At 36.1% G+C, this 26,280-nt stretch overlaps 1 protein-coding gene across 10 annotated transcripts in view; it reads right to left on the bottom strand.

Moving 5' to 3' along the window:
- Nucleotides 1-26,280, bottom strand: part of HDAC9 (histone deacetylase 9) — a 998,074-nt gene that overhangs the window by 444,191 nt on the left and 527,603 nt on the right. For all 10 annotated transcript variants that reach the window (XM_059933969.1, XM_059933965.1, XM_059933959.1 and 7 more), the window contains exon 7: nucleotides 25,227-25,348. In XM_059933969.1, coding sequence (XP_059789952.1) covers nucleotides 25,227-25,348 — 122 coding nt within the window. The remainder of the gene's footprint in view (nucleotides 1-25,226; nucleotides 25,349-26,280) is intronic.

Here is a 26,280-nt window from a genome sequence, read left to right as displayed (position 1 = left end):
GGGCTCGAAGAACAGCATTGTTTTTCTAACCAGTTGATTCGAATTCAGGTGGTTTAAATGTTGTACTTAAGCTATGGGTAGAAAAAAAGAGAATGTTGCTCTGATTCTCATTTTATTGGCTTTAATTATGACTCAACATTTCTGAACAAGTATTGACAGCAGCTAGACGAGAAAGAGAATGAGATGCTCCTTTTAACGAAAATTTCCTGAGCACTTGCTCTGTGCAAGGTTGTATACTAGGTATTAAGGGGGGTGGGAAATTTATCCGAAAAGATGATTCTTTTCGGATAAATGAGAAAGAGCTGGTAGGGGAAAAGGTCTTAACCTGGTGATGGATTGGACAAGAGGAGAGAGAAGATGATGGAGCCAAAGTGGAATCCAATGGTCAAACCTGAATGATTCAGGGAGGGGTATTAGCAGAACTAAGGAAATCAGGAAAAGAAGCAAGCCTTGAGGTAGAAGATGGGAGGGTCAACGTTTAAACCTGGTAGGTGAAACCAATTGCAGGACATCTTGGAAATGTCAGCCTGGAATCTACGAAAGGGTTGAGAATTAGAGATGTGGATTTAGATCACAAAAGAAAGAACTTAAAGGAAAAATGTAAAGATGGTCTTGATCAGTCTGTTCACTGTAGGAATGAGAAAGCTGGGTTAAGCCCTACCATCAGAATTACCTACTGATTAGAATGAACAGAAACTAGAATTAAAGGCATTAAGAGGGTGATGATAATTATAACATGGGAAAATTAAAACATGCATCTTTCATGACTACATCCTTTACAATTGCAGCCTATGAAACATAGGATTCTAGAGTCCAGTTGTCTCTTCTCCCATGTTTCATGGACTGCAGATGTAAAGGATATAGTCATGAAAATAGAGACGGAACTCAGATGAATGGAAGTACAGCACATAAAGTTAAAATCTGAAGGATGAAGAGTTGGTCACTGGGTTCAAAAGCAGCAAAAGATAAAAAGGAAACCTGAGAAAAATCCACTGACTTGGGGATTCATAAATTACTGGTGTTCTCTAATACTGATACAGAAGAGAAAAAGAGCTGAATCAGATGATACACACATTTCTGTAACACCATAACCTAGAAGAATAACTAATATAGAATAGATGCTCAGTAAATGTTATTCTGATCTCATTCATATAGGTGATGATGAAATAAGCTCAAATTTTCACAACAAAAGAAGGTTAGAAAAAACTAGAAGAATTTATTTAAAATTTTCTTTCTTTTTAATTCTTTTTTTTAGGAGAAGGATTGATTTTGAGTGTTGGAACATCATAGAAGAAGCTTGTTAATCAGAAGACTTAGAAGATGCTTGCATTAGGGGGATATTTGAGCAAAGTTGCTTAGCTCCTGGAAAGCAACCATGGTCTCTTAATCAGACTGAGCACAGTTTCTGGCCCAGAGTAAGTGCTGAATAGAAATTTGCTCTCATTTCTCTCTTCTCCTATCTCCTTAAGCAAGACTGAAAGGGGCAACTTTGAAAATTACCTCTTTCTTTGGAACAGATTAAATTAGAAGATTGCTATTGAAACTGAGAAGAATAACAAAACTTAAGAACTGATCTTCCCAATATTTTTCATCCTTCGCAATCTCCATTCTGTGACGTAACAAAGCAGACTACATTCAGTGTCAGAGGAAGACGACTCCCTGACCATCCATCTCAATCACTAAATACCTATTCAACCCTTACTCATCTTTAATTTCCTTGTAACTTTATTATTATTATTTTTTTTAGTTTTCCGCAATATTTACTTTTTAAAATTTTTATTTATTTTTTGTACAGCAGGTTCTTATTAGTCATCCATTTTATACATATAAGTGTATACATGTCAATCCCAATCTCCCAATTCATCACACCACCACCCCCGACCCCCACCGCTTTCCCCCCTTGGTGTCCACACGTTTGTCCTCTACATCTGTGTCTCAATTTCTGCCCTGCAAACCGGTTCATCTGTACCATTTTTCTAGGTTCCACATACATGCGTTAATATACGATATTTGTTTTTCTCTTTCTGACTTCCTTCGCTCTGTATGACAGTCTCTCGATCCATCCACGTCTCTACAAGTGACCCAATTTCATTCCTTTTCATGGCAGAGTAATATTCCATTGTATATATGTACCACAACTTCTTTATCCATTCATCTGTCATTGGGCATTTAGGTTGCTTCCATGTCATGGCTATTGTAAATAGTGCTGCAATGAACACTAGGGTGCATGTGTCTTTTTGAATTATGGTTTTCTCAGGGTATATGCCCAGTAGTGGGATTGCTGGGTCGTATGGTAATTCTATTTTTAGTTTTTTAAGGAACCTCCATACTGTTCTCCATAGTGGCTGTATCAATTTACATTCCCACCAACAGTGCAAGAGGGTTCCCTTTTCTCCACACCCTCTCCAGCATTTGTCTCTTGTAGATTTTCTGATGATGCCCATTCTAATTGGTGTGAGGTGATACCTCACTGTAGTTTTGATTTGCATTTCTCTAATAATTAGTGATGTTGAGCAGCTTTTCATGTGCTTCTTGGCCATCTGTATGTCTTCTTTGGAGAAATGTCTATTTAGGTCTTCTGCCCGTTTTTGGATTGGGTTGTTTGTTTTTTTAATATTGAGCTGCATGAGCTGTTTATATATTTTTGAGATTAATCCTTTTTCCATTGATTTGTTTGCAAATATTTTCTCCCATTCTGGGGGTTGTCTTTTTGTCTTGTTTAGAGTTTCCTGTGTTGTGCAAAAGCATTTAAAGTTTCATTAGGTCCCATTTGTTTATTTTTGTTTTTATTTCCATTACTCTAGGAGGTGGATCCAAAAAGATCTTGCTGTGATTTATGTCAAAGAGTATTCTTCTTATATTTTCCTCTAAGAGTTTTATAGTGTCCGGTCTTACATTTAGGTAAGGTGTTACATTTACATCCTCTAATCCATTTTGAGTTTATTTTTGTGTATGGTGTTAGGGAGTGTTCTAATTTCATTCTTTTACATGTAGCTGTCCAGTTTTCCCAGCACCACTTATTGAAGGAACTGTCTTTTCTCGATTGTATATCCTTGCCCCCTTTGTCATAGATTAGTTGACCATAGGTGCGTGGGTTTATCTCTGGGCTTTCTATCCTGTTCCATTGACCTATATTTCTGTTTTTGTGCCAGTACCATATTGTCTTGATTACTGCAGCTTTGTAGTATAGTCTGAAGTCTGGGAGTCTGATTCCTCCAGCTCCGTTTTTTTCCCTCAAGACTGCTTTGGCTATTCGGGGTCTTCTCTGTCCCCATACAAACTTTAAGATTTTTTTGTTTCAGTTCTGTAAAAAATGCCATTGGTAATTTGACAGGGATTGCACTGAATCTGTACATTGCTTGGGGTAGTATAGTCATTTTCACAATACTGATTCTACCAATTCAAGAACATGGTATATCTCTCCATCTGTTGGTATCATCTTTAATTTCTTTCATCAGTGTCTTAGTTTTCTGCATACAGGTCTCTTGTCTCCTTAGGTAGGTTTATTCCTAGGTATTTTATTCTTTTTGTTGTAATGGTAAATTGGAGTGTTTCATTAATTTCTCTTTCAGATTTTTCATCATTAGTGTATAGGAATGCAAGAGATTTCTGTGCATTAATTTTGTATCCTGCAACTTTACCAAATTCATTGATTAGCTCTAGTAGTTTTCTGGTGACATCTTTATGATTCTCTATGTATAGTATCATGTCATTTGCAAACAGTGACAGTTTTGCTTCTTCTTTTCCAATTTGTATTCCTTTTATTTCTTCTTCTTCTCTGATTGATATGGCTAGGACTTCCAAAACTATGTTGAATAATAGTGGTGAGAGTGGACATCCTTGTCTTGTTCCTGATCTTAGAGGAAATGCTTTCAGTTTTTCACCATTGAGAATGATGTTTGCTGTGGGTTTGTTGTATATGGCCTTTATTATGTTGAGGTAGGTTCCCTCTACGCCCACTTTCTGGAGAGATTTTATCATAAATGGGTGTTCAATTTGTCAAAAGCTTTTTCTGCATCAATTGAGATGATCATATGGTTTTTCTTCTTCAATTTATTAATATGGTGTATCACATTGATTGATTTGCATATATTGAAGAATCCTTGCATCCCTGGGATAAATCCCACTTGATCATGGTGTATGATCCTTTTAATGTGTTGTTGGATTCTGTTTGCTAGTATTTTGTTGAGGATTTTTGCATCAATATTCATCAGTGATATTGGTCTGTAATTTTCTTTATTGTAGTATCTCTGTCTGGTTTTGGTATCTGGGTGATGGTGGCCTCATAGAATGAGTTTGAGAGTGTTCCTTCCTCTGCAATTTTCTGGAAGAGTTTGAGAAGGATGGGTGTTAGCTCTTCTCTAAATGTTTGATAGAATTCACCTGTGAAGCCATCTGGTCCTGGACTTTTGTTTGTTGGAAGATTTTAAATCACAGTTTCAATTTCATTACTTGTAATTGGTCTGTTCATATTTTCTATTTCTTCCTGGTTCAGTCTTGGAAGGTTATACCTTTCTAAGAATTTGTCCATTTCTTCCAGGTTGTCCATTTTATTGGCATAGAGTTGCTTGTAGTAGCCTCTTATGATGTTTTGTATTTCTGCGGTGTCTGTTGTAGCTTCTCCTTTTTCATTTCTAATTTTATTGATTTGAGTCCTCTCCCTCTTTTTCTTGATGAGTCTGGCTAAAGGTTTATCAACTTTGTTTATCTTCTCAAAGAACCAGATTTTGGTTTTATTGATCTTTGCTACTGTTTTCTTTGTTTCTATTTCATTTATTTCTGCTCTGATCTTTATAATTTCTTTCCTTCTGCTAACTTTGGGTTTTGTTTGTTCTTCTTTCTCTAGTTCCTTTAGGTGTAAGGTTACATTGTTTGAGAATTTTTTTGTGTCTTGAGGTAGGCTTGTATAGCTATAAACTTCTCTTTTAGAACTGCTTTTGCTGCATCCCATAGGTTTTGGATCGTCATGTTTTCATTGTCATTTGTCTCTAGGTATTTTTTGATTTCCTCTTTTATTTCTTCAGTGAACTCTTGATTATTTAGTAACGTACTGTTTAGCCTCCATGTGTTTGTGTTTTTTATGTTTGTTTCCCTGTAATTGATTTCTAATCTCATAGCATTATGGTCAGAAAAGATGCTTGATATGATGTCAATTTTCTTAAATTTACTGAGGCTTGATTTGTGACCCAAGATATGATCTATCCTGGAGAATGTTCTGTGTGCACTTGAGAAGAAAGTGTAATCTGCTGTTTTTGGATGGAATGTCCTACAAATATCAATTAAATCTATCTTGTCTATTGTATCATTTAAAGCTTGTGTTTCCTTATTAATTTTCTGTTTGGAAGATCTGTCCATTGGTGTAAGTGAGGTGTTAAAGTCCCCCACTATTATTGTGTTACTGTCAATTTCCTCTTTTAGAGCTGTTAGCAGTTGCCTTATGTATTTAGGTGCTCCTATGTTGGGTGCATATATCTTCTTCTTGGATTGATCCCTTGATCATTATGTAGTGTCCTTCTTTGTCTCTTGTAACATTCTTTATTTTAAAGTCCATTTTATCTGATATGAGTATTGCTACTCCAGCTTTCTTTTGATTTCCAGTTGCATGGAATATCTTTTTCCATCCCCTCACTTTCAGTCTGGATGTGTCCCTAGGTCTGAAGTGGGTCTCTTGTAGACAGCATATATATGGGTCTTGCTTTTGTATGCATTCAGCGAGCCTGTGTCTTTTGGTTGGAGCATTTAATCCATTCACGTTTAAGGTAATTATCGATATGTATGTTCCTATGACCATTTTCTTAATTGTTTTGGGTTTGTTTTTGTAGGTCCTTTTCTTCTCTTGTGTTTCCCACTTAGAGAAGTTCCTTTAGCAGTTGTTGTAGAGCTGGTTCGGTGGTGCTGAATTCTTTTAGCTTTTGCTTGTCTCTAAAGCTTTTGATCTCTCCATCGAATCTGAAGGAGATCCTTGCTGGGTAGAGTTTTCTTGGTTGTAGGGTCTTCCCTTTCATCACTTTAAGTATATCATGCCACTCCCTTCTGGCTTGTAGAGTTTCTGCTGAGAAATCAGCTGTTAACCTTATGCGAGTTCCCTTGTATGTTATTTGTCATTTTTCCCTTGCTGCTTTCAATAATTTTTCTCTGTCTTTAATTTTTGCCAATTTGATTACTATGTCCCTCGTTGTGTTTCTCCTTGGGTTTATCCTGTATGGGACTCTCTGTGCTTCCTGGACTTGGGTGGCTATTTCCTTTCCCATGTTAGGGAAGTTTTCGACTATAATCTCTTCAACTATTTTCTTGGGTCCTTTTTCTCCCTCTTCTCCTTCTGGGACCCCTATAATGCGAATGTTGTTGCCTTTAATGTTGTCCCAGAGGTCTCTTAGGCTGTCTTCATTTCTTTTTATTCTTTTTTCTTTATTCTGTTCCACAGCAGTGAATTCCACCATTCTGTCTTCCAGGTCTCTTATCTGTTCTTCTGCCTAACTTATTCTGCTATTGATTCCTTCCAGTGTATTTTTCATTTCAGTTATTGTATTGTTCATCTCTGTTCGTTCATTCTTTAATTCTTCTAGATCTTTGTTAAACATTTTTTGCATCATCTTGATCTTTGCCTTCATTCTTTTGCCGAGGTCCTGGATCATCTTCACTATCATTATTCTGAATTCTTTTTCTGGAAGGTTGCCTATCTCCACTTCATTTAGTTGTTTTTCTGGGGTTTTATCTTGTTCCTTCATCTGGTACGTAGCCCTCTGCCTTTTCATCTTGTCTATCTTTCGGTGAATGTGGTTTTTGTTCCACAGGCCGTAGGACTGTAGTTCTTCTTGCTTCTGCTGTCTGCCCTCTGGTGGATGAAGCTATCTAAGAGACTTGTGCCCTAACTTTAAATTAAGCATATAAACCTTTTAGACTATATATTTTAATATAATTTGTACCAAAAAGTTTCAACAATACTTCCTTCTAATCAACCTAAAGTTTCAACCTTTAACATACGGCAATTTTTTAAAATTCAAAAGTTCACTGTGACCATAAACTTCCTGACTTTTTTGTCTTTTACATTTTCCTTAAGAGAGAAGAGACCTCAATAGTCATGGTCTTTCCTCATGTGGCAGCATCTCCATTCCTTTCTCTGATGGAATATTTTCCTGTGTTCTCACGTCATTGATCTCTAGGATTAACCCAATACCACCTCTGGATTATATGATTTACTTACTTATTTCTAAACAAATGAAAGTTATTTCCAATACCTTTCCTTGAAATAACCAAAATTTCATTGCTCTTCTTACCTTCTGTACCAGAGCTCTATGTCATTGAATTCTCCACCTCCTTACCTTCTTTCCTACCCTGCAGCTTTCCCTGAGGTTTTTCCCTGCTCTATTCTCTAAACGTTCATATTCATATCCTCCCTCCCTTCCTCTCGGCTTCTTCTCTGCTTCTCTCTCTCACACACATACCTTTTCTCTTCTAAAGAGGTCAAAAATTCCCAAACCTTACTAAGTTTTCTACGTAAGTGATCCAAGAAAACTTCAATTTTCAGTCAGTGATCTTTAATTCTATTTTGTATGTTTTATTCCCACCTTTCATCAGTATAATAAAAAAAATCATCAACTTTCCTATCAAGCCTGAAGGAATTACCTTCTGCAACACCTTTACCTTTACACTGATTGTTTTTATCATCCTTTCCATCTCTAGTGAAATCTACAGTGCTATGCTAATACCTACACTTTTTGGTGTCAGAAAGATTGGAATTAGAATTCTACCTTTTTTGTTTACTAGCCGTGTGAACTTGGATACATTTAGAAGCTCTGTGAATGTTAATTTTTATAAAAGCTAATTAGCTACCCTCTCTGCTTTCCATCCTCTCTTTTTATTCAGATTGGCACACAATAACCAACACATATCTCTCTCAAGCTTTTATTGTTTCATGTTAATCTCATACATAAAAATGTATTGCACTGACTTCTTTGCTCCTCTTCTTTCACTACGCTTCAAGAGAAAGTGAATTCCTGCAAACTGGGTCTTGCGTGGGCTTCCATGATCTGGCACTACACTATCTAGCAAAAGTTTCTCTCCTTGCTGTATAAAATAGGTCCTCCACCTTAAGATGCTCACCCCTCAGCACTCTGCCTTTTTTTGCTTTTCCCTAACTCTCCACCTAACCATTACTGAGGTAATATTGTGAACCCGTTCTCTCCACTAAGACTTCCCTATCTGCTTCTAAAACTCTCAAGAACTTTAAAAACTTTAAACATGTTATGATCTTAATCATATAATATTCTATATCCATAATGAAATCTTTGGGGGGAATAAAATTGGTAATGATTAAAAACAAATAAATACATAAACAGACATGTCTTCCATTTGTATTTATCCTATGTGTTTTCACAAATAGACTACTTATCTTGAAGGCAGAAATTAGTTTAATATGTCATCTGAATCAAAAAAAAGCATCATACTGAGCTATAAAAGCAACAGAGAACATTTCTGGAGTTTTTTAAGTATAAATTTTATACGTTTACAAATTATAAAATCTGTGAATTCCACAATTAGGAACATTTCTCTATTAACATTTGTCCACTCAAGAAATGTCATATATGCCCATTATTTCAGATTTTTTCCGTTTCTGCTAAAACTGCAATGGCAATCTTGTAACTTATTTATGTTATGCCACTGTTAAAGGAATTTTAAGATGCTCTCAATAAATGGTATAAACAGGCAATTAAAAAAAATAATGTCACTCAGGATAGCTTAGGGTCCAGGGATATAGACATTTTCATTCACTGTAGTTAGGGGTGGGAGGTTAAACAAATCTTATTTAGTAGATTTGAGGCAGGAGACAGATGGGCCCTCAGGGCAAATGGTTTGAGTTCGTTCCTGTGGACCGATATTCCGAGACGGGAATAACAGAACAATTGAGAGAGGAGGCTGGGCCCTGCCCACATAGAAGATAAGAGACCACATATTCCTCATTCTCGAAGTCAGGATACCTTCCCGACTACACATGCACAGAAAGGCTCCTTGGAGGTCAAAACGGGAGTGTTACCAAGTGGCCAAACCTACCTAGACCTCTTCGGTAGAATCCATCTTGGCTAAGACATGTGCACACACATGGGAATCCTGAGATACACCAGATATGGACTCTGAACCAGGCAAATCAAAATGATTGGTCAAAGGAAACCCAGAAGAAATGCCCCATAAAAGTGATTCAAACTGCCACAAGGGCACGACTCTCGCTCTCTGAGCCTGCCATGTATCTATCCACATGTACTGTACTCTTTTCTCCTAATAAATACTTTACGTGTTTCACTATTTTCTGTCTTTGTGGGAATTCTTTTTCTGCAAAGTCGTAGGGCCAGGGCCTTGTCGCTGACCACTGGCCTAGTGGCTAGGATTCGGTGCTCTCACTGCCGTGACCCGACCTCAGTCACTGGCCGGGAACTGAAACCCTGCTTCAAGCCAGTGCAGGCTGAGGCCAGCTGAGATCAGATAGAGTTTGAATCCGAAAATATACTCTTAGAAATCTATCCTGTAGAGATGGTAATCAATTTGCCCAAAGAAGAACTTGTATAACGTTAACTGCAAAATTATTTCCAATAGTACTGGAAATACTTTAAATGTCCAACATTAGAGAACTGTAAATAAATCTACTTCAACTGAACAAGTTGAATAGCTTAGTTTCTGACAGTCAGAGCAAAAGGAAAAGTACAAAGAATTATATAGTTGCAGTAAGTATATTAATTCTTCAAGAAACACGAACATGATCCTAGTAATAAATCCAAAGGAAAGTTATTTTACATATATATGTAACGGTAATGGAAAATATAATGGATATGTCTTTAAGAAACATTTTAAAGGCTGGAAAAATATTCTTCATATCTTTTTTCTTATAACTATATTATAAATGAATAACATGACAAGTTTAAAAAGTAAAATTGCTTCTATGTGGAATATTCAAATTCATATAAATTAATGTCTGTTAGTTCATCTGTATTCACAAACTTATCTATCCCCCTAAAGAAATCTAGCAGATATTATTTTCTTGTATAGTGACTGCAAAGTGTCATATTTTGGTACTAACATTATATTTTCAGTTTCTCAGAATTCTGTCATTGATCAATAAATTAGCTCTTATATTTGTGGCAAAAACATTAGGAAGATCCAACTTAAAATGATATTTAACTTCTGAAATAGTTTATCTTTTAAAAATGTTTAAATATTTAGATGTAGAAAGAACACATCAATTTGTGGTTTTAAATAATTTGCTTTTAATGAAAAATGCCTTAGTAGTTGAAATTATGAAGAATAATCAAGACATATTACTTCTAAAATATTTGGAACGTTATTCATCATTGGACTGAAGTTAAATTATAAATGGTACAGTCTAAATTGTTATAATTCGCTACATTAAGATGAATCAACGTGGTGTTTTAACTTTAGCAAAACTGCCTTTTTCAATGATACTAGATACCTCTTATTTATGTACAAAACATAGGGGCCAAAAGACCAGGTACTGAAATAAAACTTCCTGTCTTTGAGCCTGGCACTGCACTTCCTGCTCATATAAATAAAATGAGAATTGAGGAAAATTACTAACCTCTCTGTGATTGTTCCCTTGTCTATAAAACTGGTGAGAAATAATAAGATGTATTTCAAGAGTTATTGTATGGAAACCAGTATGATATATAGATAAGATACTTAAAATGGTATCTAGCACATGAAACCAGTATTACTATTACTACCATATAAATTTAACTTTTCTTTTTTTTTTAGAAATTAAGCAATTCTTTTTTATATATCTTTATTGGAGTTAAATTTAACTATTACAATAATATATTATAGAAGGGCAGTGTTTATGCAGGGCATAGGTAGCAAGGGCATTTTAAGGGAGATGCACTGTAAAAAATTTCAACATCGGGGCTTCAGGGCAGGGAAGGTAGAGGATTTGGAAAAAACTTCCTATAAATTTCAGTGTTTAAAATTACTTTTGAAGAACAGGTAGGTATCCCAGATCTGAAGAGTGCACTGAGGCATTTGTGAAAATCCACACATAATTTTGAAGAAGGGAGTTAATAGGATCAGAGCTGCCCTTTAGAAGGATGAATGCTGGTTAGAGGTTCATTCTCAGTCCAGGCCATCTGAGAGCTGCTGTAAACTCCAACCAAACTTCCAGGGTGGGCAAGTGAGGCAGGCTCCCCACCTGCTCTCCCCGGTATAATTTCTCTGTCTCTGAGAGTGACTTACTCAGGGCCGGTACATGACCCAAGCTATTCAGGTGAGTTAGTCCTGGGAATTATCAGAATTACAATAGCAAGACATGGACACAACCTAAATGTCCATCGACAGATGAATGGATAAAGAAGACGTGTGTATATATACATATACACACACACACACACACACACACACACACACACACAGTAGAATACTAGTCAGCCATTAGAACAGAATGAGATAATGCCATTTGCAGCAACGTGGAGGGACATAAAGATAATCATACTAAGTCAGAAAGAGAAAGGCAAATACCATATATTATTTATATGTGGAATCTAAAATAAGACACAAATGAACTTAACCATGAAACAGAAACAGATTCACAGACATAAGAGCAGACTTGTGGTTGCCAAGGGGGAAGTGGGGCGGAGAAGGGATGGATTGGGAGTTTGGGATTAGCAGATGCAAACTATTATATATAGAATGATAAACAATAAGGTCCTACTGTATAGCACAGGGAACCATATTCAATATCCTGTGATAAACCATAATGGAAAAGAATATGAAAAAGAAGGTATATATATGTATAACTGAATCACTTTGCTGTACAGTAGAAATTAACACAACATTGTAAATCAACTATACTTCAATAACAATTTTTTTTAAAAAAAGGAATTACTTGGGGGGAAAGTGCTTGTTTTTGCTGTTCTTTCTAAGCAGGGAAGAGGTAAGCCTAGGGCTGTACTGGGTTATCCTTGTCACCATTAGGAGAGAGCATTACTGTATGTAAAGTCAAGCAGAAGCAGGATAGGAACTCATATGTCTAATAACAACATGTGAACACATTGAACTAACATCATCTAAGCACCTAGACACTAAGAAAATTCAGTTAAGTGAATCCTCCAAATCCTTTTTTTTAAACTAAGCTTCTTTGTACTGGTTTCTTGCTTCTTAAAAATTGAGTCCTGAAAATACAGTTCTGCTCAGACATTATACCTTTTTTGTGTGATATGATTTAGAATGCCTCTAAGTCTATGTCCAAACTTCTAGGGAAGAACTTGCTGTGACTGGGATGTCTGCCTTGGGCACTGAAGGGATTTTGTAGTGACACTCAGGCCACATGTGTGCCTGCCTTGGTCTATACCTGTAGTGTCCTATATGATAGTCACTAGCTAGCTACATGTGAATATTTACATTTAAATTCAAAATTTATCAATGAAAATTTATCTCCTGAGCCACACTAGCCACATTTTGTGTTCAATTTCAAGTGGTTACATTTGCCTAGTGGCTACTGAATTGGACAGTGCAGACAGAGAACTTTTTCCATTATTACAGAATAATCTATTTAGCAGGACTAGTCTATTCTATTTTCAAAAAACCACATATGGGGACTTCCTTGGTGGCGCAGTGGTTAAGAATCTGCCTGACAATGCAGGGGACGTGGGTTCAAGCCCTGGTCCAGGAAGATCCCACATGCCGCGGGGCAACTAAGCCCGTGTGCCACAACTACTGAGCCTGCGCTCTAGAGCCCGCGAGCCACAACTACTGAAGCCCGTGTGCCACAACTACTGAAGCCCTCGTGCCTAGAGCTCGTGCTCTACAACAAGAGAAGCCACCGCAATGAGAAGCCCGCACACTGCAATGAAGAGTAGCCCCCGCTCACCGCATCTAGAGAAAGCCCGCACGCAGCAATGAAGACCCAACGCAGCCAAAAATAAAACAAACAAACAAAAAAACACATATGTACAGTTGTAGCAGGCTAATAAATTCCCTCTGAGAATTTCTTTTGTGTTACCTACTTCAAAATGTGATAATAAAATTAATACAGATAATTCCAATTAAATACACTGAAAGCTTAAAACTAGAAAAACTAATATATCAATGTCTTCTCTTATCTACATTCTTCAGGTGGTTTGGGTCTTTGTTTTTACTCAAGAATGTTTATAACATGGAAATATGAAACAGTAGTTTCTTAAGAAGTAAGGTGGTTCAAAAGCTAAATTAAACTAATTGTCAATCAACATGCCTCTCACTATGAGGACTGTGAGCTCCTTAATGGCAAAAATCCTTTGTTACGCAGATTAATTTCTTTAATACCCACCAATAGGCCCAGCACAAAGTGTGGTTTGTCAGATAAGGAATGAAGATGTGACAAACATTCTCTTAAAGGACATTTTTACCATCCAATTGGGAAGAACAAGATAAAAACAAGAGGATGAAATATGATACATAATAATTGACATATGATTGCCAGCTTTTATAGCAAAAATTACAGCAAAAAGTGAATACAGATAAGGAAACTGTCAGAATGAAAGTTTTATGAAAAATGACTTTTGAACTTATCTTGTATATGGATATGTAGTAAACAATGGAGGGATCAGTATAAACATTAAAATAAATATCAGCTCAAAAGCAAACAGTTTTATAAAAGAAGAAATTGGTAGACAGAAATAGAGATAACTCTGGGTAGATTAAGGTCACTTGATGAAAAATCTAGCATGCAAGGGTAAAACCATTATTATGTGCTACCTTAAATACTAAGAAGGTTTTTGAGCAAACAGATAATGGTTTCCAGCAGATTTCTTTACCATAAAGGACACTTTCATTTCAAAGTAGCTCACCGGGGGGCTGAAAATTTAAAGAAAATATAACCACCAATATTTTATCATTTATTTTTTCATCTTTTAATTTATTTCATTAGATGTATCTAGAGATATAAGTGCATATATTTGCACAGAATATTTTCCCGTGTATCAAGTTATATAACTGTGAATATTACAAATTAGGAGTCATTTTTCAATCATTCTCATGATTATACAACAGATGGCTAAATGCTTTTGAAGTCTTAATTATTATTTTTTGCCAATTTCTCATTCCAATCTTATCTAAAATGTCCTGCCTGTTTCTAATTGAGCATTTTATGGGGAGTGAAAAATATGTCATTAGACTTTGTTACAGTTAATTATAATGAATTTGAGATACAATTCTGCAAAAGCACCATCATTTATTTCTCATTTATATGTTCTTCAAATCATTAACGTTTTCTTATCTTACTCTTCATGAAACATGGTGATATAGTTCCTTTTTAGACTTATACACGATATTAGGAATCATTTGGTCCAAATCTGTCATTTAACCAAGAAATCTGAGTTCCAAAATCATGAAGTAATATGTTCAAGGTCATACATTAGTGACATAAGACTACAACTCTAGACTCCTTTTGCCATTCCAATTATTTTACAATTATACTATGTGGCTACTACTAATAATTCCTACTACTAATGCCACATCATTCTTCTCAGTAACTCGCACTGGCAATATGTACAGAGACTCTGCTATGTCAGACACTGTGCTGGGCAGGTTCATGAAGTATCTTTATTGCTTATGATAATCCAGCAAGCCAAATATTTTCCATTCTTGACACTTTAAAAATTGAGGCTCAGAGAAGTCCTGTAACTTGCCCGCAGTCACAAAGCTCTAACTGGTAGCACCATGCTGGAATCTCAGCCAGATCTAACTCCAAACCATGCGATTATTTTCCAAGCTTTGTCTTTCTAGGCTCTATTAGCTTTTTCACACTAGTTTCCCCCGTAAGCAAATAATTTTAGTTAGATGTTCAAAGTTCTTACAAGGTTGATTATCAAATAATTCTCAACTGACACTTGTTCTTAGCTCCAACTAGTCACCATACACACCACATACACAATCTGTGAGACCAGCTTCTCTTTTATCGAACTGTGAAACTTAAACCATTTGTCCCTTGTTTCTAACATAACCATACATCTAACTTTTGAATCAAAAATTCTTAGGAACATTAATTTCTATTATGCTTTAAAGTGAAAAATCACATTACAAATTTGTATTCTTTTTCTATCACAAGGATTCTTACTACCCTACACCATTTAATTCTACTACAGTAATTTATCAATTGTAACAGGCACAATTACCTCGTGTACCACTAAGGAAGAAATGAAAAGTAAAAAACAGTGCTAGTTAAACTATAAAATATTATTCATTAGATCCATTCAGATATGTTTGTTTAAAAAATGAGCAAGTAAGTCAAATCATTCTGCTGTACACCTTAAGCTAACACAGTGCTGTATGTGAGGTATATTTTAATAAAACTGGAGAAAAATGCGTATCAATGAAATAATGGTAGTTGAAAATGGCTAACTTTTCATAATCTAAATAGTTAAATCTATCAAAAAGCCTTCTTTTAAAAAGTAATTTTTCTATGTAAAAGATTAAATCTTACTTTAAAAAGGAGTTGATTTTTCTAAATTTTGGAGGGCTAAAAAGTGGTTACCTCATCAAACCTCTAGTGTTTGATACGAAGAGAAAAGTGAGAAAAGTAAGAAAAACACAGGGAAAAAAGTCCTTATAATTCCCAAATCTTGCTTACACAGTCGTTTATACTCTGTTCCAACCCAATACTTCATCAAACTTATTCTCAAAGTAGCAAAAATCAATGCAGTGTTTGATTCCTATTAAGGAGAAGAGAAAGAGGACATATAGAAGAGGGCACAGAATAAAATACCACGGAATGAATCATTAGGCAAAGACTTTAACACAAAGTATTGCCTTCCTTCCAAAATGTGATTTAAAATTATTTTAGTCTATCCTCTCTCTGTCATAATATTTTTAGCACATGGATTTGTTAGTCATGATCACACTGAACAGAAGGAGAGTCAATCGTTGATGACTTATAATCTTATAAAAATCGATTATAATTAATTGGTAAGAATTTTATTGCTTAAATATGAATCTGTCACTTCAAAAAGTTGTAAAGTTGTGTTTTTAAAATTTTTTGAAAGTATTTTACCGGTTTAAAAGTCAATGGCTGACTTGGTATCAATTCCAACACCTAAAGCTTGGAAATCTTCACTGCCATCCTCACCACAAGAAGAAAGCTGAGCAAATTAAAAACCAAAGCGATTTTCTTAGATTCATCAGAGAATTGAGGTCTCAGAGCAAACCGCCACTCCAAAATCTGGAGAGACAGAAAAATACTGACAATCACAGCTGAGATCAACTTACTGAGAACAGAAGCCACTGGAGCCAGAAACCGGTAGGAACACTTAGATGTTAATTTTGATGAGTTGCTGGAGCCTGAGTGTGGACTAGCTTGAGAGTTAAAAATTCCAGGGGCCCAATCTCAGGGGAGGGCCTGTACACATTCACAGGTTTGACTTACAAGAACCCGACCAGCTTCTCTCAGTGAAGATCAGTGAAGAATCCCCTCCTGTATAAGTGATGGTAGGGAGTAGAGGTGTAGGAGGAGAGAAAAGCAGTCATTCTGAAATACACCAGGAGAAAAGTACAATTTTCAAATATACCTAGAGCATTCTACGTAACAAAACCTGCCTTCTAAAGGAAAATATTTTACCAGAACTTTATTTGACCTGGAGGGTAGGGCAATTAGCCAACCGCAGCCTCTTCTACCTTTCCTATCTCACTTATTAAGTGAAAGATTGAAAAAAAGAAGCTAAGAAACAGCTCTGGAGGTCACAGACCACAAACTCAGGTTCCACTAAAAAAAAACCTGAGATTTAATTATAAGATTATAGAACACTGTCTCTCCCCAATGTCTTACCACTATTTTAACAGGGTTCCAGTATAATAACTGGATTGCAAATGCGAGAGCTGCAAGACACTGCTTATGAAGGAGTTCTTAGGGAAACCCCAAAACAGGGGAAGAAAAAAACAAAAACAAACAAAACAAACAAACAAACAGTAACCAAGGAAACTAGAGGAAACTAAAGCCTCTGGCACCTACATCTATGCAAATGTTAAACACAGCCCAGTTCCAGCCACATTAACATAAAATCTCACACCACAAGCTTAACCCATCAATCTCTGTTTTCTAATAGACCACGTCCAGCTTTCAACAAAAAGTTGGAAAGCATGCCAAAAAGCAAGAGAAAACAGTCTGAAGAGACAAAGTAAGCGTCAGACTAGATTCAGTTACGACAAAGATTTCAGAATTGTCAGACAGAGAACTTAAAATAACTATGAGTAAAATGTTAAGGGCTCTAATGGAAAAAGTTGACAACATGCAAGAACACATGAGTAACTGTAAGCAGAGAGGTGGAAACACTAAGAAACCACCAAAAGGAAATGCCTGAAATCAAAAGCACAGAATGAAGAATGTCTTTGATGGGCTCATTAATAGACTGGACAAGACTGAGGAAAGAACCAGTGACCTTGAAAACCTGTCAACAGAAACTCCTGAAGCTGAAGGGCAAAGAATAAAAGAATGACAAAAAGAACAAAATGCCCCCCCAATCTGGGACAGTTACAAAAGATGTTAACACTTGCATAATGGGAAACCCAGAATAACACGGAAGAACGAAGCAGAAGACTGCTTGAATAATGGCTGGAATCTACAGATACAGGAATCTCAGGGAACATGAAACAGGATACATACCAAAACTGGACACCTGGGCACATCATATTCAAACAGCAGAAAACCAAAGACAAAGAATATCTTAAAAGAAACCAGAAGATATGAGAAAGCATCTTGCCTATAGAGTAACAATGATATGAACTGAAGCAAATTTCTTGTCAGAAACCATGCAAGCAAGAAGTGAGTGAAGTGTTTAAAGTGTTGCAAGAAATAACCCCAGCAACCTAGAATTCTGTATTCAGTGCAATTATCTGTTAAACATGAAAGAGAAATAAAAACTCTCAGACAAACAAAAACTAAGGAAATTTGTTGCCAGTAGACCTGCCTTGCAAGAAATATTTTAAAAAGTTCTTAGGAAGAAAAAAAAGGATGTAAATCAGAAACTCAGAGCTGTATAAAGGAAGAAATAAATGAAGGTAAAATGAAATGTTTTATTTTTCTTATTTTTAATTGACTAATTGACTATTTGAAATAAGAATATCACTATGGGAAAGTGAAGTTAATGACAGCAAAATTATAAAAGATGGAAGAGAGGAATTAAGAATACTCTGTTATAACGTACCTATACCCATTAAGCAGTATAGTGTGATTTGAAAGTGGGTACAGATTTGCTACAAATGTGCACTTCAAACTATAAGGAAACCACCACAGAAATTTTTTTAAAAGAGGTACAACTGGTATGCTAAGACAGTAGAGAACATGGAATCATATACAATGCTCAGTTAAAACCAGAGAAGGCAGAAAAAGAAGGGAAGATTAAAAAAAAAAAAAAAAAGAGTAAGTACAATGATGAGAAAACAGTTACAAACATGGTAGACATTGATCTAACTATATCCATTACCACTTTAAATGTGACTGGTCTAATACACTAATTAAAAGAGACTGTCAAAGTGAGTTAAGAAAAAAAAGATACAACTATATGTTGTCTATGAGAAAACCATTTAAAATATAAAGACACAGATTAAAAGTAAAGGGATGGGGGCTTCCCTGGTGGCACAGTGGTTGAGAATCTGCCTGCCAATGCAGGGGACATGGGTTCGAGCCCTGGTCTGGGAAGATCCTACATGCCGCGGAGCAACTAGGCCCGTGAGCCACAATTACTGAGCTTGCGCGTCTGGAGCCTGTGCTCCGCAACAAGAGAGGCCGCGATAATGAGAGGCCCGCGCACCGCGATGAAGAGTGGCCCCCACTTGCCGCAACTAGAGAAAGCCCTCGCACAGAAATGAAGACACAACACAGCCATAAATAAATAAAAAAAAAAAAAAAAAAAAAAAGTAAAGGGATGAAGAAAGATATACCATGCTAACACTGGGAAATTACAAATTAAAACCATTATGAGAAACCATTATATACCTACTAGAATGGTTAAAATCCAGAACACTAAACTGAAAATACCAAGTGCTGGTGAGAATGTGGAGTAACAGGAACTCTGATCCACTGCTGGTGGGCATGCAATATAGTACAGCCACTTTGGAAGACAGTTTGGCAGTGTCTTACAAAACTGAACATAGTCTCACCATAAAATCCAGCTATTGCACTCCTACGCTTTTACCTAATTGAGCTGAAAACCTACATCCACACAAAAACCTACATGTGAATGTTTAGGGCCACTTTATTCATAATTGTCAAAACTTGGAAGGAACCAAGATACCTTTCAATAGGTAAACGGTTAAACAAGCGGTGGCCTCTCCCATATAATGCAGTATTATTCAGTGCTAAAAGAGCTTTCAAGCCACAGAAAGACATGGAGGGATCTTAAATGCATAGTGCCAAGTGAAAGAAGCTAGTCTGAAAAGGCTACATACTATATGATTCCAAATATATGACATTCTGCAGAAGGCAAAACCATAGAGACAGTAAAAATATAAGTGGTTACCAGGGGTTGATGGAAGGAGGGATGAACAGATGGAGCACAGAGGATTTTTAGGGCCATGAAACTATTCTGCATTATATTGTAATGGTGGGTACATGGTATGACATATACATTTGTAAAGATCAATAGAACATTACAACACAAAGAGTAAACCTTAATGAAAATTATGGGTTACATTCATAATAATGTATTGATAGTCATTCATTAATTGTACCAAATGTACCACACTAATGCAAGATGTTAACAAGAGCAGAGACTACAGGAGAGAGGGAAGAGTAATATGGGAACCGTCTATACTATGGGTCAATTTTTCTGTAAATCTAAAACTGTTCCAAAAATTAAAGTCTATTGATTTTAAAATGAAGTCAATGGCAGAAATTAAAACTCTGGCTCTAGTGAGGACGGAGCATTAATAAGAGCTCCTCCTATGGTAAAGGAAAGAAACAAATCTGCTGCTACTTTCTGACACCATACTATGCTCCCAAATGCCAGCAAATATGCAAAATTAACAAAGCCCTTTATTCCCATCTTGAGATTAGCATTGCAAGCAGCAGATAGCTTAATGTGAAAATGTTTATCACTTGCTCCTCAGTTTTCCCATTTTATCAATAAGGTGGCAGAATACATGTCCTTGAAAAGGCTTTCCACAACAATAAGCAATTTAGTTTTCACCGATGAAAATAAATGAAACTCAATTCCTTATCAACTAGAAACGCAAAGTTAAGATTTACTAAGCCCTTCCTAAGTCCGAGGTATGATCCTAAGTACATGACATACATTACTTAACCGAATCCTCAAAATAACTGAATGAACCAAGTACAAAAATTATTCCCATTTTACAGATGAGAGAATCACAACCTAAAGAGGTTAAGTAAATTTCCCAAGATTGAGGATCCAGATTTCAAGCTGGTAGGTAGATTCAAAGCCTGTGTGACTGCGCCACATTGCTTCTCAATTCTGGGAAAACTAGTGTAAGACTTATTACAAAGATTACATTTCAATAATTTTAAGCAAGACGAGCCACTACAATGGAACTAAGATCGAGTACTAAGATATATAAAGATACTCCAGTTTTGGTCAATCTGGAATAAGATTCTGAGTGAATATTTTTATAAACGTAAGTGCTATCTTAGTGCTATCTGTGCAGAAATGTGTGTGCATGTCCATGTGTACACACGCATGTGTGATTGTGTATTATGAGAAAGACACAGAGCTAGAGAGAAGAGAGACAGACAGAGAGAGAGAGAGAGCAAGAGAGATTTTAAAACATTGTTTAAAAATCTCCTTGTACTAATTCTGGATTATAATAACTTGAAAAAGTCACCAAGGTATCACAACATAACTTCTAACTGCTATACTGAGGGAGATGTATAAAGTTATATATCTCATCTCTGCCTTCCTTCCAATTACTCAGTGTGGAAAATGACATTGGCCTTCTAAAACCTTAACTTATGTTTGGACCCCTTCCATCTTTGAGTCCTATTCTAGTGTTGCTGACCATTAAAATGAATATTTCAGTGGGGTGGGAACAGTCCTATTAGCCCAAGCCAAGCTGTAGCTTTACATGGCTTGTGCTCTATATAAGAGGTGAATCTAGCCAGCCAGCTCACTTTGTTCAGAAGTATTAAATGGAAAGACCGTAACACTCAAAGAAAGGCAAAGTTCACTGGGTAAGACCCCAATAATACAATGGAGCATAAAACCTCTAGAATGTTTTACCATAATATTTTATGAAACATATGCACACACTCATTGTAACAGAATCCAATTCAAATGGTTTTGGAGGTCAGTTCAAAGTCACCACATATGCAGCATCTTTGTGAGAAATATGTACTATTTCAAAAGTACCCAGATCCAGAAGCTTCCTTTCCCTATTTTATAGTTTATTATCAGTCCCGCAGAGCATTATATTAGAGAAAAAAAAATCACCTACTACAGCATGATAGAATTTGCAGCCAAAACCTAAAGTTCAGTAAAATAATCCAAATTTTACAATCAACAAATTCTTGTGTTATGGAACAAAAGCAATCACAGAGGGTAATTCTAAAAGGAAGTGTTACTTTAAGTGTGGGCAATAAATATAAAAATTTAGGGCTTCCCTGGTGGCGCAGTGGTTGAGAGTCTGCCTGCTAATGCAGGGGACACGGGTTCAAGCCCTGGTCTGGGAAGATCCCACATGCCACGGAGCAGCTGGGCCCGTGAGCCACAACTACTGAGCCTGCGCGTCTGGAGCCTGTGCCCCGCAACGGGAGGGGCCGCGATAGTGAAAGGCCCACGCACCGCGATGAAGAGCGGTCCCCGCACCGCGATGAAGAGTGGCCCCCGCTTGCCGTAACTAGAGAAAGCCCTCGCACGAACCGAAGACCCAACACAGCCAAAAATAAATAACTAAATAAATAAAGTAGCTATAAAATTTAAAAAAAAAAAAAAAAAAAAAAAATTTAAAAAATTATTTTATTCTTAACTTCAGAACCAATTATGAAAGCCTTTGATGTTCATTCATTGTCATGAAAGGAGCAAAAGACTCTCAATACTTACATTTAAAAGAAAAGTGAATTCGGAATGGGCCTGATTAGAGCTAACTATTCATATTATTCTGAGGTTTCCAAAAAGCCCAAATACTATGAGCAACTATGATTCTCCTTAGGGGAAGGAAGTAAAGGTCCACTTTGCATGACAAAGGTCAGATTTCTGCAGGCAAATGAGACTTCTATGGTTGACTGTTCCTAGGCTGTCACTGTCTGAGTCCTAAGAGGTCACGAGAGGTTCCAAATTCTGCTCACTGCTTAGGGAACACCCCTTGGGGCCACTTTAATCATTTTAAGGTCATTAGAACTTTTCTTACTTTGGTTCCAGCTTTACTCCCGTAAATCTTGCTAATGCATATTGGCAATTCAGTACTGACATAGGTTAAAAAGAAATTGAAAGTATTTAGTATTATATGCAGATCAAAAGATAGAATCCACTTAAAAACTTCTTTTAAATCTAAGATTGAATTCACTGAAATTCAAGTAGACCTCAGAGAGTGATAATCAGGGCCCAATAGAAAAGCTACACTCTATCACGGCTGTACTGGTATTTATATTATATGATCAATGCCACTCCTCTAGATTTCATTAAATATGATAAAGCTTTACTTGAAAATTATCTTATACAGTTTCCCTAATCATCACATAAGTTTAACTATGATAGTATTTTATTGTTTACTTTTTTGTAATAACTATTGAGTCACTAAAATACAACAAATGCTGAAGTAAAAATTATTTGACTATATTTCAATGCTCTTCTATTTAGTGCAAATATACATCTAAACTTTCTCAAAGTGCAATGGAAATATACTAAATGGATTATATTTATAAAAGTTTGAAGAGCTTCGCCTATTTGTAATTAATGAGGGGTATCTCTAAGTATTTAGATGTGTAGAAAACATCTGTATTTAATTATATCATACTTTTCTTAGACAATAGGAATTGAATTAAGGAATATTTTGAAACCCCTATAGAGACATAAAAGTATTAATGGCTGTTCAAGAACTTTATTGGTACAATGCTTGAAAATGTTTGGTTTTACAGATCAGCAGCCTGACACTTCATAAATATCAGATATTCGATACAAAGGGAAGAAACTTAACGTAATGGGCAAATACAGAAAATACACCACTAGAAAAGACAAGGGCTGTACCTTTTCACTATTATTACATATCACATAAAGAGATACAGAAGATGAGTTTCATATTAGTACAGATTTGAATTAAATTTTGTAAGGTATATGATAAGCAGGATTTCTCTTTGAATTGTGTTGTGGACTGAGAAATTCTACAAGAATAAATTAACAGCTTGCTATTCATTCTTCAGAGGAAAAATCCTAAGCCGTTCTCATGGAAACAGTGGGACACAAAAGTATGGGTTTTTAGTACTTGTCCTTAAGTATTGAAAAAGATCAAATTTGCTTTCTGGATGCTTACTGGTTCCAAATGCCACTACTTTTCAAACTCAGTGTCACTTCTGCAGTCAGTTTTCAATCTCCCAGCGGTAAGAATATATTCAAAGGCTATGTGCACAGCAGGGTAGAAGTCTTTCTCCCTAAATGTAACTATATCACTCATCAGTAACCTCCTGCCATAAGGGGACTTGTGTTTTCTTTCCTTTTAGTGACTCCTTAGGCTCTTGAATGCCAGTCACTGCCCTAAGACCTGGGGCAATATTCACATAATCTCTGTCAATAGTTCCTACACATGCCATTGGTGCAACTAAATGTCAAGGCTGCAGATCAAAGTCCCCGCACTCTAAAACCCATGTCCTTTATGGATCAATTTTCATAAACTATATGCCATGTTTTAGAAATATGTGGAGGCTCACTCTTCGCTTTGTTCCTTTTATCCCAGAGAAGTTTATTTACATGAAAGGCAATCTGATTTGTAGATAAGAGTGTGAAATTCTCATGCAATACATAAAACTCACTCTTTCCTTTGCATAGCCTTCCATTGAAGTATTTTACTATATCTGATATCTTATAGTAGAAATGTGAACATCTTTCGGCTATTAAAATAAAAAGGCACAAATTGCTTTACAATACTTGGCCATCCTTCCTCAGTGCCTGGTACAATACGGGCTAGATGATAGAATAAATTCTTACTCATGATTGATTTTATTTTTAAATCTTCATTATGCTAGAAGTAAATTATAAGACAGAAAATAGCTTCAGCACGTGTTTTTACAATCTATATCCATTTTAATTATTCAAAATTGCTTGGGAAAATGAATATAATTATTGGAAATCATTTTCACTCTGTGAAGATTTTATATACAAATTACACAGATCTATAGTTCTTCAAGTAGATCTGAGTAAAATACAATGGACCAAACTCTCTGCTCTGAATATCTTTTCACATCAACTGTGGTTATAAAATTTTTTTAAATTTACAACTTCCTCTAAAGAACTATATTTAGAAATCTCAAAAGATTTAGAACATAATGTATACAACTGCTATTTATGCTTCTACCTAGCTAAAATTTAAATATATTTATTATAGAGGTAAGAGCATGTAACACATTAAATATGCACATACCAGAGGGCTAAAAAGGAATATGGGAAAACAAACACAGACTGTAAAGTCATAGAGCTGTTTACTAAATTCCAAATTTATTACAGATTCATTGTCCCAGTTCCCCTAAGCAAATTTTAATGCAATAACATGATATTATTAGCTACAAAGCTTCACCACGAGTTCTCCTATAATCTGTGAGACACTAGGCAAGTCACTTACTCAGGAGCTAGCCTTGGCCTTACCTGTTTTAGTAAACAATCAAAATTTAAGGTTTTTAAAAGTGGGAGGAAAAGATTGTTATTTCCATTTTCGTAGTAAATGGCTGAGGCTCAAAAGAAAATCAGAGAAATGGAGGAAATTATAGAGGTCCTCATTAACGGAGAAGATTGAAATTTTCTGAGAAATCAAATTTCTATTTTCTTTAATTCTTCTCTTTATTGCTAATAAGAAAAATAATTTGTCTAAAACCCAAATGTGACTAACCTTTAAATTCAAAAAGCTACTTTGATAATATACCGAATGAACTGACACAGAAATAGGAGTGTGTGTGCGCGCGTCTGCTTATGCTGAGGGCAGAGGTGGAGAGAGCCTGACAGCTATGATTCAAATCCTTCGACGCTCCCCTACAGGTATGGCAAAATAAAGCTGCAGGAAGGTCATGGAAGAGCAAGTGGAGTCTTCTTGTGGAACTGACTTACCAGTTTTTCGAAGAGGGAAATCATCCTTTGCATCTTGCGCTCCTGGTAATGTGTATTTGTAGGATGGAGACGTTCCACTCAGGGGTGGAGAGCTTTGATCCAATGACGTGTGGTGGGCAGCCCTACAAAAGAAAAAGAGGGTTCACCACTTCCCCTTGAGTTTTTACTGCACATTGGTCAGCAATAATCGGTTGCACATGCTGTAACACATGTCTCAGCTGTGTTTATGTTCTTTCTTTTCAGTGTGTACAAACCACAGCCTCATGTAACGAAGTTCAATTTAGCAGTATGTTATGGAATGATGCAGGATGCCCAAGAATGCCCACTGTGTGTTTGGTCACACAGTCACATAGAAAAGTTTGCGTCACCAAAGGAGAGAATTTCCCCAGAGCCTGAGATTTGACATCTGAGATTATTGTGTATGTTTTCTTAAGAGCCATATTAGTGGGAAAGTCATCATCCGAATCCTTTTTAGTCAACAATGTAGAACAACCAAGGTAAAAGTAAACATACAGAAGGACTTCATTTAAAAAAAAGTGCTAGGTAGTACACGAGAGTACATGAGGGCGCCTTTCTACTGGAGAGACAGTACCGTGCGTATAGCCTCAGGTCTCCAAACTTCTATAGCAGTTTCAAGGTAAAGACTGGAGACACATCCTTCTTCAATATGAACCTGACCTTTTAAAATCTTTTGTCTTTCCTGCATTAATACAGTAAAAGAGATGCAATTGTGCTACTGGAGAATAGCTTAGGACTGAACATAGATTACCTGGTGGATATAAACATCTATAATCATTATATATGGAGAAAACATAGATAGGGCATAGTATCACCACTATGATGATTCTACCAATATTATCTATTTGAATCAACATTCTCAAGAATTACCTGGTGTAAGGATATTTTATCTAGCCATAACTGGCAAAAAGTATTAAGTTCAGATTTCATGAATTAATGACTTATGGCTGTCCAGGAGTTGGACCCTACTAAAGTTCAGTTCAGTACAAAAAAAAGGATTCCTAAGTAACATTTGAGAGCCATGTCGAATATACCC

This window comes from Balaenoptera ricei, chromosome 9, assembly GCF_028023285.1.
Source record: "Balaenoptera ricei isolate mBalRic1 chromosome 9, mBalRic1.hap2, whole genome shotgun sequence".
Taxonomy (NCBI): Eukaryota; Metazoa; Chordata; class Mammalia; order Artiodactyla; family Balaenopteridae; genus Balaenoptera; species Balaenoptera ricei.
The sequence above is the reverse complement of the archived record's forward strand: the minus strand, read 5'-3'. Positions and strand labels throughout refer to the sequence as shown.